Source organism: Struthio camelus, chromosome 31, assembly GCF_040807025.1.
Source record: "Struthio camelus isolate bStrCam1 chromosome 31, bStrCam1.hap1, whole genome shotgun sequence".
NCBI lineage: Eukaryota > Metazoa > Chordata > Aves > Struthioniformes > Struthionidae > Struthio > Struthio camelus.
In genome coordinates, this window is record NC_090972.1 from 4,533,238 (window position 1) to 4,546,447 (window position 13,210).

Here is a 13,210-nt window from a genome sequence, read left to right on the forward strand (position 1 = left end):
GGACGGGATGAGGATGGGGATGGGATGGAGATGGAGATGGGATGGGGATGAAGATGGGGACAGGACAGGAATGGGGAAAGGGACGGGGACGGGATGGGGATGGGATGTGAACGGGATGAGGATGGGGATGGGATGGAGATGGAGATGGGACGGGGATGGAGATGGGGACGGGACAGGGATGGGGAAAGGGACGGGGATGGGATGGGGATGGGATGGGGATGGGGATGAGGATGGGGATGGGATGGAGATGGAGATGGGATGAGGATGGAGATGGGGACGGGACAGGGATGGAGATGGGATGGGGACGGGATGGGATGGGGATGAGGAGGGGACAGGGACAGGATGGAGATGGGATGGGGACGGGATGGGATGGGGATGGAGATGGGGACGGGACAGGGACAGGATGGGGATGGGGATGGGATGGGGATGGAGATGGGGATGGGGATGGGGATGATGGGGATGGGGAAGGGGGTGGGGATGGGATGAGGATGGAGATGGGGATGGGACAGGGATGGGGACGGGATGGGATGGGGATGGGGCCGGGGCCAGGCTGTGGCCCTGTTGTGGGTCCCCACCGATGTCCCGTGTCCCCAAGGTGCCGGAGTCGGAGCTGGAGCCGGGCGGCTACGAGTTCCCGAGGGGGCAGCTGGCGCCGGGAGCCCCCCACGAGGCGCAGGGCCGCTGCGCCCCCCCCGAGCCCCCCGCACCCTGGAGCGACTGGAGCCCCTCGGCCGTCTTCACCACCGCCCTGGCTGGTGCGCCCGGACGCCGGGGCCCCGGGGTGGGGATGCCCGGATGCCGGGGCCCCAGGGGTGGAGAGGGTGCAGATGGGGCCCGGATGCCTGGGCCCTGGGGTGGGGGTGGACTCCTAGGTCCCCAGGGTGGGGGTGGGGGGGTGCCCGGACACCTGGGACCCCAGGGTGGGGGGGCGGACGCTTGGGTCCCTCTGGGCCCCGGACGCCTGGGCCCGCTGACGCCGTGCCGCAGCGCTCCCGGAGGTGCCGCGCGTCTGGTGCCTGGTCGAGGCGTCGCGGCAGGGGGAGCCCCGGCCGGTGCTGCGCTGGCAGGTGAGAGCGCCCGGGGGCCCGGACGCCTGGGCCCCTGGCCGGGGGTGGGGGGTGACCCAGACGCCTGGGTCCCTGGGGGGATGGATGACCCGGACGCCTGGGTCCCCGGGTGGGAGGAGGCACCGGACACCTGGGTCCCTGGGGGGATGGATGACCCGGACGCCTGGGTCCCCGGGTGGGAGGAGGCACCGGACACCTGGGTCCCTGGGGGGATGGATGACCCGGACGCCGGGGTCCCTTGTTGGGGGGGGGGGGGCTGACCCAGACGGTGAGGTCCCTTTAGGGGGTGGATGACCTGGACGCCTGGGTCCCTGGGTGGGGGGGCTGACCCAGACACCAGGGTCCCTTGGGAGGGGGTTGACCCAGATGCCTGGGTCCCTTTTGGGGGGCAGGGGGGGGCTTGACCTGGACACCGGGGTCCCTTGGGAGGGGTTTGACCCAGATGCCTGGGTCCCTTGTTGGGGGGGGGGCTGACCCAGACACCTGGGTCCCTGGGGCTGACCCGGACGCCTGGGCCCCGCAGGAGCCAGCGGGGGCGGGGGGCCACGTGCGGGGCTACATGGTGACGGCGGAGCCGGGCGGGGGCCGGGGCCCCCCCCGCCGCCTGCGCCCCCCCTGCTGCCGCCTGCCCCTGCCCCCCGGCACCGCCCGGGCCGCCCTGCGGGCCCACCGCCGCGGGGGGACCTCGGCGCCCGCCCGCCTCCGCCTGCGCCGCTGCTGCCGCCTCCCCCGGCCAGGTGGGACGTGGGACTCCCCCCCCGTCGGACCCCCTATGGGGACCCCCCCACTGGGACCCCCCCAGGGCCCTCACATGGGGCTCGGGCATCCTAGGACCCCCCGGGATCCACCCTGGGACCCTCCCCATGGGACTCCCTATGGGAACCCTCCCAGATCCCCCCCCCAGGGCCCCCTCATGGGCCTCGGACACCCTAGTACTGCTGGGGACCCCCAGGACCCTCCCCGTGGGACTCCCTATGGGAACCCTCCCAGATCCCCCCTCCAGGGACCCCTAGAGACCCCCCCAGGGCCCCCTCATGGGCCTCAGACACCCTAGTACTGCTGGGGACCCCCAGGACCCTCCCCGTGGGACTCCCTATGGGAACCCTCCCAGACCCTCCCTCTGGGGGCCCCCCAGAGCCCCCCCATGGGACTCGGGCACCCTAGGACCCCCCTGGGACCGCCATGAGACCCTTTGGGACCCCTAGTGATACCCCAGCGGCCCCCATGGGCTGCCTCCACTTGGGCACCCCTGGACCCCCCTAGGACCCACCTCATGGGACAGCCTATGGGCCCCCTCAGCCCCCCCGGGCCACCTGCACCCCTGGGCCCCCCCAAACCCCCTTGGCACCGTCTGGGTCCCCCCAGGGTCCTCGGAAAGCAGGGGGGCTGAGAGGGGGCCCGGACGCCTGGGTCCCCACTGCTGGGGGGAAGGTCATGGGTGGCTGCTGGTTTTTGGGGGGGCTCCCCAGGGTTTTGGGTGCCTGAGGTGGGTTTGGGCACAGGGGAGGAACCCACGTGGGGGGGGCGGCGCCCAGGGGACCCCCCCGAACTGGGGACCAGCGGCCACCGGCATCTGGGGCCCGGGCAGAGCCTCCAGCTGCTTGGTGAGATGGGGACGGGGACGGGGACGGGGAGGGGATGGGGACAAGGATGGGGATGGAGATGGGGATGGAGATGGGGAGGGGATGGGGACAGGGAGAGGATGGGGATGGAAACGGGGATGGGGACGGGATGGGATGGGGATGGAAATGGGGATGGGGACGGGGACAGGGATGGGGACGGGGATGGGGATGGGGATGGGATGGGGACAGGGACGGTGACGGGGATGGGAACGGGATGGGATGGGGATGGGAGGGGATGGGGACGGGGATGGGGATGGGGATGGGGATGGGATGGGGATGGGGACGGAGATGGGGATGGGATGGGATGGGGATGGGGATGGGATGGAATGGGGACGGAGATGGGGATGGGATGGGATGGGGATGGGGATGATGGGGATGGGGATGGGATGGGGCTGGGGACAGGACGGGGACAGGGACGGGGATGGGGATGGGATGGGGATGGGGATGGGATGGAGATGGGATGGGATGACGGGGATGGGGATGGAGATGGGGATGGGATGAGATGGGGATGGGATGGGGATGGGGATGGGATGGAGATGGGATGGGATGACGGGGATGGGGATGGAGATGGGGATGGGATGAGATGGGGATGGGATGGGGATGGGGATGGGATGGAGATGGGATGGGATGACGGGGATGGGGATGGAGATGGGGATGGGATGAGATGGGGACGGGGATGGGATGGAGATGGGGACAGGACGGGGACAGGGACGGGGATGGGATGGGGTTAGGGATGGGATGGGGATGGGATGGGGATGGGGACGGGGTGGGGACAAGGCCGTATCCTGCTCTGTTCCCCCCGCAGACGCTTCCCGTTCCTCCATCCTCGTCTCCATCCTGGGCACCGCCGTCGTCCTCACCGCCCTGGCCGTGGCCGTGGCCGGGCTGCGCGCCAGGTGAGGGCCGCCGGCCGCGGGGGGTGATCGGGGGGGGTCCGGGGCCACCTCCCGCCCCACGGGCACCGGGGGAGCCCAGGAGTCCGGGGCCAGGGCCGCCCCGGGCAGGGCTGGGGGCGGCCGAGACCTGGCGCACTCGTGTCCTGCCAGGCCCCAGGCTGGGAGCTGGGGGGGGGCGGGGAGGGGGCGGGGCCAGAGGTAATTAACGCTAACGAATCGGTCCGTCCCCAGGCGCTGCCACCGGGTGCTGCCGCCCTGGTGCTGGGAGCCGGTGCCCGACCCCAGGCGCAGCCGGGCCGCCCGCACCCAGGTGAGCCCGGACGCCTGGGCCCCTCGTGGGCGGGTCGGGTGGGAGGGGGGACCTGGACGCCTGGGTCCCTCGGGGTGGGGGGGACCTGGATGCCTGCCCCCCCCCCCAACCCCCGCTCACGGACATGTGCCCAGGACCCCCCCAAGCCCGTGGGGCCGCCGGAGCCCCCGGAGCCGCCCGTGAGCCGCGTGTCCGTGGCGAGTCCGCGGCCGCCCCGCTGCCGCCCCGCGGACACGGGTCCCGATCCGGATGGGCGCGCAGACCCGGACACGCATCCCGACTCGGACACCGACCCGGAGCTGGACACGCATCCCGACTCGGACAGGGACCCGGACACGCATCTCCACACGGGTGCGGATCCCCACGTGGACACGGACACGGACACGGGCGCCCTGCCGGTGGGGTCGGGCTACGAGCGCCATTTCCTGCCCACCCCCGAGGAGGTGCTGGGGCTGCTCTGAGCCGCACGGCTCCGACACGGCTCTGACATGGCTTGAACACGGCTCACACACGGCTCCGACACGGCTGCGACATAGTAACAACAGAGCAATGACATGGCTCCGACACGGCTCCGACATGGCTCTGACACGGCTCTAACACAGGTCCGACATGGCTCCGACATGGCTCTGACACAGTAACAACACAGCAATGACACGGCTCTGACATGACAATGACACAGCAACGACACAGCTCTGACACGACAATGACACAGAAATGACACGGTCCAACATGGCTCTAACACGGGTCCGACACGGCTCTGACACAGCAACGACGCGGCTCCAACATGGCTCTGACACGGTAACAACACAGCAACGTCATGGCTCTGACATGACAATGACACAGCAACGACGCGGCTCCGACATGGCTCTGACACGGTAACAACACAGCAACGACATGGCTCTGACATGACAATGACACAGCAACGACGTGGCTCTGACATGGCTCTGACACGGTAACAACACAGCAACGACACGGCTCTGACATGACAATGACACAGCAACGACACGGCTCCGACATGGCTCTGACACGGTAACAACACAGCAACGTCATGGCTCTGACATGACAATGACACAGCAACGACGCGGCTCCGACATGGCTCTGACACGGTAACAACACAGCAACGACACGGCTCTGACATGACAATGACACAGCAACGACACGGCTCCGACATGGCTCTGACACGGTAACAACACAGCAACGACACGGCTCTGACATGACAATGACACAGCAACGACGCGGCTCCGACATGGCTCTGACACGGTAACAACACAGCAACGTCATGGCTCTGACATGACAATGACACAGCAACGACACGGCTCCGACATGGCTCTGACACGGTAACAACACAGCAACGACACGGCTCTGACATGACAATGACACAGCAACGACACGGCTCCGACATGGCTCTGACACGGTAACAACACAGCAACGACACGGCTCTGACATGACAATGACACAGCAACGACGCGGCTCCGACATGGCTCTGACACGGTAACAACACAGCAACGACGCGGCTCTGACATGACAATGACACAGCAACGACGCGGCTCCGACATGGCTCTGACAGGGGTCCAACACGGCAACGACACGGCTCCGACACGGACTCCAAGGGACCCCCGTGGCCAGGGGACCCCAGCATGGAAACCGCCCCCATCCCACGGCCCCTCGTGTCCTCCACGTGTCCCGTGTCCCCTCAGTCCGCCCACATCCCCCTATGTTCCTCCATGTCCCTGTGTCCCCCGTGTCCATGTCCCCTGTCCCCCATGTTTCCCATGTCCCCCCGTGTCCCATGTCCTCCCATGTCCATGTCCCCACATCCCCCGTGTCCCTCAATGTCCCCCTATGTCCTTCCATGTCCCCCGTGTCCTCCCATGTCCATGTCCCCACATCCCCCGTGTCCCTCAATGTCCCCCTATGTCCTCCCATGTCCCCCCATGTCCTCCCATGTCCCCACATCCCCCGTGTCCCTCAATGTCCCCCTATGTCCTTCCATGTCCCCCCGTGTCCTCCCATGTCCATGTCCCTGCATCCCGTGTCCCTCCATGTCCCCCTATGTCCTCCCATGTCCCCCCATGTCCCCCTATGTCCTCCCATGTCCATGTCCCTGCATCCCCATGTCCCTCTGTGTCCCTCCATGTCCCTCCATGTCCTCCCATGTCCATGTCCCTGCATCCCCATGTCCCTCCATGTCCCCCTATGTCCCTCCATGTCCCCCCATGTCCCCCTATGTCCTCCCATGTCCATGTCCCCGCATCCCCATGTCCCTCCGTGTCCCTCCATGTCCCCCTATGTCCCCCATGTCCATCAATGTCCCATGTCCCCCATGCCCCCCCGTGTCCACCCGTGTCCCCGTGTCCCCCATGTCCCTCCACGTCCCACATGTCCCTCCGTGTCCCCCCACATCCCGCCCGTCCCCACATCCCCCCGTGACCCCCATGTCCCCCGTGTCCCCGCTGCTGTCCGTGCATTAAAGCGCTGGAGACGCGCCCTGGCCCGGCCCCGTCCCGGGTGTCCTGGGGGCGCCGGGGGGGGGGGGGATGTCCTGGGGGGCACCGGGCCCAGGCGTCCGGGCGCCGGCGGGGGGGGGGGGGGGGAGGCGGTGCCCGCTGGCAGCGGCGGTCACGTGACGGCGGCGGGCGGGGAGGTCACGTGACGGCGGCGGGCGGGTCACGTGGGGGGCGCCGGGCAGCGCGCGTCTCCGCGGCACCATGAGGCCGCTGGTCACGGTGAGGGGCCGGTTATGGGGGGAGGTTGGGGGGGGGGACCTGGGGGTCCCGGTTATGGGGGGGTTCCGGTTATGGGGGGTCCGGTTAGGGGGCTCCAGAAGGCCCCGGTTATGGGGGGGTCCAGGTTATGGGGGAGTTCTGGTTAGGGGGGGTCCTGGTTAGGGGGGTCCCGGGGGTCCCGGTTATGGGGGGTCCGGTTAGGGGGCTCCAGAAGGCCCCGGTTATGGGGGGGATCCCGGTTATGGGGGGGTCCGGTTAGGTGGCTCCAGAAGGCCCCGGTTATGGGGGGGTCCAGGTTATGGGGGAGTTCTGGTTATGGGGGGGTCCTGGTTAGGGGGGTCCCGGGGGTCCCGGTTATGGGGGGTCCGGTTAGGGGGCTCCAGAAGGCCCCGGTTATGGGGGGGTCCAGATTATGGGGGAGTTCTGGTTATGGGGGGGTCCTGGTTAGGGGGGTCCCGGGGGTCCCGGTTATGGGGGGTCCGGTTAGGGGGCTCCAGAAGGCCCCGGTTATGGGGGGGTCCAGATTATGGGGGAGTTCTGGTTATGGGGGGGTCCTGGTTAGGGGGGTCCCGGGGGTCCCGGTTATGGGGGTCCCGAGGAGTCGGGTTATGAGGGGGGTCCTGGTTAGGGGTCTCCAGAAGGCCCCACTTATGGGGGGTGTCTTGGTCATGAAGGGGTCCCGGTTATGGAGGTCCCGGGAATCCCAGTTATGAGGGCGTCCCGGTTAGGGGGGTTCCTGGTTAGGGGGCTCCAGAAGACCCCAGTTTTGGGGGGTCCATGGGGGTCCTGGTCATGAAGGGGTCTGGGTTGTGGGGGTACTGGGGAGCCTGGTTATGGGAGGGTCCCGGTTAGAGGGGTCCTGGTTAGGGAGCTCCAGAAGGCCCAGGATATGGGGGGTCCCGGTTATGGGGGGGGTCCTGGTTAGGGGGCTCCAGAAGGCCCAGGTTATGGAGGATCCTGGTTATGGGGGTGCCAGGGGTCCTGGTTAGAGGGGAGTCCCAATTGGGGGGGGTAGCTGTTGGGGGGGTCCCCAGTGTGGGGCTGCCTAGGACCGGGGGGGCCTGGTAAGGGCGGGGGGAGGCTGTGGGCCATGTTAAGGGGCTGTCACGGCTGGGGGGGGGGGTCCTGTGAGGGGGGGGTCCCCAGTGTGATTCGGTTATGGCGTGTCCCAGCTATGAGGAACTATGTGAGGGGGGTCCCAGTTACGGGGGTGTCCTGGGGTTATGGGGAGGGTTATGGGGGTCCCCGGGGGGGTCCGGGTGCTGGGGGGGTCCAGGCTGGGGGGTTTTGGGGTCCCCTGCAGTTCATCCCCAAGGCGGGGGGCGTTGAGAGCTGCCCCCCCCCGCAGTGGGTCTGGTGGGGGTGTTAGTCCTGAGGAGGGGGGTGCCGGGGGGGGGGGTCGGTGGCACCTGACCCCCCCCCCCGTGGCCCCCCCAGCGCGGGCTGCGGCTGGGCTGCCGGGTGGCCGCCGGGCGCAGCCTCCACGCGACGCCGCCGGCCCGCAGCCCCCTCATCCCCATCGTGGTGGAGCAGACGGTGAGTGCGGGGGGGCCGTGATGCCCCCTACCCCTGTGTCCCCCCCCCCCCACCTCCGTCCACGTCCCCGCTGACCCCGTCCCCGCAGGGCCGCGGCGAGAGGGCCTACGACATCTACTCGCGGCTGCTGCGGGAGAGGATCGTCTGCGTCATGGGGCCCGTAGGTGCTGGGGGGGCGCTGGGGTGGGGGGCACGCGCTGGGGGGAAGGGACGTGGTGGGGGGATGTGCCATGGGGGGGGGACACGGGGCAGGGAAGGGACCCGCCATGGGGGGGACGTGTCATGGGGGGGGCCGTGGGGCAGGGAAGGGAGCCACCGTGGAGGGGGGACATGTCATGGAGGGGGCCGTGGGGCAGGGAAGGGACCCGCCATGGGGGGGACGTGTCATGGGGGGGGCCGTGGGGCAGGGAAGGGACCCGCCATGGGGGTGACATGTCATGGGGGGGGCCGTGGGGCAGGGAAGGGACCCGCCATGGGGGTGACATGTCATGGGGGGGGCCGTGGGGCAGGGAAGGGACCCGCCATGGGGGGGACATGTCATGGTGGGGGCCGTGGGGCAGGGAAGGGACCCGCCATGGGGGGGGGACATGTCATGGGGGGGGCCGTGGGGCAAGGAAGGGACCCGCCATGGGGGTGACATGTCATGGGGGGGGCCGTGGGGCAGGGAAGGGACCCACCATGGGGGTGACATGTCATGGGGGGGGCCGTGGGGCAGGGAAGGGACCCGCCATGGGGGGGACATGTCATGGTGGGGGCCGTGGGGCAGGGAAGGGACCCGCCATGGGGGGGACATGTCATGGTGGGGGCCGTGGGGCAGGGAAGGGACCCACCATGGGGGGGACATGTCATGGTGGGGGCTGTGGGGCAGGGAAGGGACCCGCCATGGGGGGGACATGTCATGGGGGGGGCCGTGGGGCAGGGAAGGGACCCACCATGGAGGGGGACACAGTTTGTGTGAAGAGGAAATGCTGCAGGGAAGGGAGAGACCATGAGGGGGAGATGCTTTGTGGGGGGGACACGGTGCTGGGGGGGGGCACAGCACCCGGGGGGACACGGTGCCCAGGGTGCCGTGGGCGCAGCGCGGCCGGTGCCCCGCAGATCGACGACAGCCTGGCCAGCCTGGTCATCGCCCAGCTGCTCTTCCTGCAGTCCGAGAGCAACAAGAAACCCATCCACATGTACATCAACAGCCCCGGTGAGCGGGGGGGGACGTGGGGGGCACGGGGGGCACGGGGAGGGGGCGATCCACATGTACATCAACAGTCCCGGTGAGCGGGGGGGGACGTGGGAGGCTGTGGGGGGATCTGAGGAGCTGGGAGGGGCACTTGGGGGGCTGGGGGGAGATGGAGGGGAGACTAGGGGGGTCGCAGATGGGGCTGTGGAGGGGACACGGGATGGGGGGGGATCTAAGGGGCTGGAGGGGGCTGAGGGGGGTGATGGGGAGATGTAGGGGTATTTGGGGGGAGATGTAGGGGACTGGGAGGGCCCCGGGGGGGTTGGGGGGATCTGGGGGGCTGTGGAAGCCCTGGGGGGGAGCCCAGGGGCCAGGGGAGAGCAGTAGGGGACTGTGGGGGCCCTGGGGGGCTGTAGGGGGATCTGGGGGGCTGTGGGGGCCCCAGGGGGAACAGTGGGGACTGTGGGGGCCTTGGAGGGCTGTGGGGGGATCTAGGGGGCCATGGGGCCCCCAGGGGGAGCAGTGGGGGGCCGCGGGGGCCCCGCCGTGGGGCGGCAGCGGCGCTGACGGCGGCGGCGCAGGCGGCGCGGTGACGTCGGGGCTGGCCATCTACGACACGATGCAGTACGTGCTCAACCCGGTGGTGACGTGGTGCGTGGGGCAGGCGGCCAGCATGGGCTCGCTGCTGCTGGCCGCCGGCGCCCCCGGCATGCGCCACTCGCTGCCCAACTCCCGCATCATGATCCACCAGCCCTCCGGCGGCGCCCGCGTGAGCCCCCCGGGACGGGGACGGGGATGGGGACAGCAGGACGGGGACGGAGAAGGGACGGGGATGGAGAGGGACAGGGTTGGGGACAGCAGGACGGGGATGGAGAAAGGATGGGGATGGGGAGGGACAGGGATGGGGACAGCAGGATGGGGACGGAGAGGGGACAAGGATAGAGAGGGACGGATGGGGACAGCAGGACGGGGACGGAGAGGGGACAAGGATGGAGAGGGACAGGGATGGGGACAGCAGGATGGGGACGGAGAGGGGACAAGGATGGAGAGGGACAGAGATGGGGACAGCAGGATGGGGATGGAGAGGGGACAAGGATGGAGAGGGACAGGGATGGGGACAGCAGGATGGGGACGGAGAGGGGACAAGGATGGAGAGGGACGGATGGGGACAGCAGGACGGGGACGGAGAGGGGACAAGGATGGAGAGGGACAGGGATGGGGACAGCAGGACGGGGACGGAGAGGGGACAAGGATGGAGAGGGACAGGGATGGGGACAGCAGGATGGGGACGGAGAGGGGACAAGGATGGAGAGGGACAGGGATGGGGACAGCAGGATGGGGACGGAGAGGGGACAAGGATGGAGAGGGACAGGGATGGGGACAGCAGAATGGGGATGGAGAGGGGGCAGAGATGGGGACAGGGACAGCATGAGGATGGGGAGAGGGGATGCGGACAAGGATGGGGAGAGGACAGGATGGGAACAGCAGGATGGGGACAGAGAAGGGATGGAGAGGGACAGGGTTGGGGACAGGGACGGAGAGGGACAGGGATGGGGACAGGGACAGGATGAGGATGAGGACAGAGGGATGGGGACAAGGAGAGAGAACAGGACGGGATGGGGACAGGATGGAGACAGGAGCAGAGAAGGGACAGAGACTGGAGCAGGTAGGGATGGGGTTGGGAACAGGGAAGGGAATGGGACAGGGATGGGGACGAGGATGGGACAGGAATGGGGACAGGGATGAAGACGAGGCAGAGCTGGGGACAGGGATGGGGACTGGGATGAGGTTGGAGCAGAGCTGGGGACAGGATGGGGACAGGGATGGGACGAGGATGGGGACAGGGATGAGGATGAGGCAGAGCTGGGGACGGGATGGGGACCAGGATGGGACTGGGATGGGGACAGGGACGAGGATGGGGACAGGGACGAGGATGAGGCAGAGCTGGGGACGGGATGGGGACGAGGATGGGGACAGGGACGAGGTTGGAGCAGAGCTGGGGACGGGATGGGGACAGGGATGAGGTTGGAGCAGAGCTGGGGATGGGATGGGGACAGGGATGAGGTTAGAGCAGAGCTGGGGACAGGGATGGGGACAGGGATGAGGTTGGAGCAGAGCTGGGGACGGGATGGGGACAGGGATGAGGTTGGAGCAGAGCTGGGGACGGGATGGGGACAGGGATGAGGTTGGAGCAGAGCTGGGGACAGGGATGGGGACAGGGATGAGGTTGGAGCAGAGCTGGGGACAGGGATGGGGACAGGGATGAGGTTGGAGCAGAGCTGGGGACAGGGATGGGGACAGGGATGAGGATGAGGCAGAGCTGGGGACGGGATGGGGACAGGGATGAGGTTGGAGCAGAGCTGGGGACAGGGATGGGGACAGGGATGAGGATGAGGCAGAGCTGGGGACGGGATGGGGACCAAAATGGGACTGGGATGGGGACAGGGATGAGGATGGGGCCAGGATGGGACTGGGGACAGGATGGGGACAGGGATGAGGATGAGGCAGAGCTGGGGACGGGATGGGGACAGGATGGGGACAAGGATGGGGACGGGATGGGACTGGGGCCGGCAGCGAAGCTGCGGAGGGGAGCGGGGCTGGGGGAGCCGTGTCGGTGTGTCCCCCCCGCATCGTCCCTGTCCCCCTCCGCCCCCCAGGGCCAGGCCACGGACATCGCCATCCAGGCGGAGGAGATCCTGCAGCTGAAGCGGCAGATCACGGGCATCTACGCCAAGCACACGCGGCAGCCGGCCGCCGTCGTGGGTGAGCGCCCGGGGGGGCGGGGGGGAGGCGGGCACCCACCGCGGACGACCCCCCCCGTGCCGCCCCGGGGACGTCCCCATCCCCCGCTACCGCCGCTGAGCCGAGCCGTGTCCCCGCAGAGGCGGCCATGGAGCGGGACCGCTACATGAGCCCGGTGGAGGCGCAGGAGTTCGGGCTGCTGGACAAGGTGCTGGTGCACCCGCCGCCCGACGGCCAGGACGAGCCCCAGCTGGTGCAGAAGGAGCCGCCGCCGCCGCCCCCCCCGGCCCCCCCGGAGCCCCGGCCCTGACCCCCCCCCCTTCCCCCCAACCGCCTCGTTAGCCCTCCCGCTTGGATTAAACGGCCTCAAATGGCAGCCACGCTCATTGGGGGGGGGGTGGTCTGTGAGCCCCAAACCTGTGGGAACGATAACCTCCCCCCTGACCCATATCTGCCTCAGCTGCGCCCTATATCCCCCCCCCAGACCCATATCTGCCCCAATTGGGCCTATCTCCCCTGCCCCAGGCCCATATCTGCCCCGGCTGTGCCCTATATCCCCCCCCAGACCCATATCTGCCCCAATTGGGCCTATCTCCCCTGCCCCAGGCCCATATCTGCCCCGGCTGTGCCCTATATCCCCCCCCAGACCCATATCTGCCCCAATTGGGCCTATCTCCCCTGCCCCAGACCCATATCTGCGCCAGCTGGCACCTGTGTCCGCCCCCCAACCCATATCTCCCCTTGTCACACCCTATATTCCCCCCCAGGACCTCCTCTCTGCCCTGCCTGGCCCTATATGCCCCCCCAGACCTATATCTGCCCCAGCTGGGCCCTATATCCTCCCCCCAGACCCATATCTGTCCCTATTGCACCCTATATCACTCTCTAGACCCATATCTCTTGTTGTTGTGTTCTATATCCTTCCCCTGACCCATATCTGCCCCAGATGGGCCCTATTCCCCCCCCCCAAATCTGCTCCTGTCACACCCTATATCCCCCCCAGACCCATATATGCCCCTTTCACACCCTATATCCCCCCACCCCAGACCCCTATCTGCCCTGCCTGGCCCTATATCCCCCCAGACCCATATCTGCCCCCGTCACACCCTATATTACCCCCCCCAGACCCATATCTGC

General features: G+C 68.4%; 1 protein-coding gene across 2 annotated transcripts; it reads left to right on the forward strand.

Annotated features, from left to right (window-relative positions):
- The first annotated feature begins 6,535 nt into the window (after positions 1-6,535).
- Positions 6,536-12,969, forward strand: CLPP (caseinolytic mitochondrial matrix peptidase proteolytic subunit). Of its 2 annotated transcripts, none has more exons than XM_068922668.1 (8): positions 6,536-6,621; positions 8,059-8,157; positions 8,246-8,317; positions 9,256-9,352; positions 9,913-10,100; positions 11,989-12,094; positions 12,214-12,598; positions 12,680-12,969. In XM_068922668.1, the coding sequence occupies exons 1-7, from the start codon at positions 6,604-6,606 to the stop codon at positions 12,381-12,383; spliced, it is 750 nt and encodes a 249-aa protein (XP_068778769.1). In that variant the 5' UTR covers positions 6,536-6,603; the 3' UTR covers positions 12,384-12,598; positions 12,680-12,969. The 2 variants fall into 2 exon arrangements, with proteins under 2 accessions (XP_068778769.1, XP_068778768.1); XM_068922667.1 differs by having other exon boundaries at positions 12,761-12,969.
- Positions 12,970-13,210: the final 241 nt, after the last annotated feature.

Coding starts and splice junctions, on each gene's coding strand:
- CLPP (XM_068922668.1), top strand. Junction 9,353..9,912: donor CATGTACATCAACAGCCCCG/GTGAGCGGGGGG, acceptor GCGGCGGCGCAG/GCGGCGCGGTGACGTCGGGG. Junction 12,095..12,213: donor GCAGCCGGCCGCCGTCGTGG/GTGAGCGCCCGG, acceptor GTGTCCCCGCAG/AGGCGGCCATGGAGCGGGAC.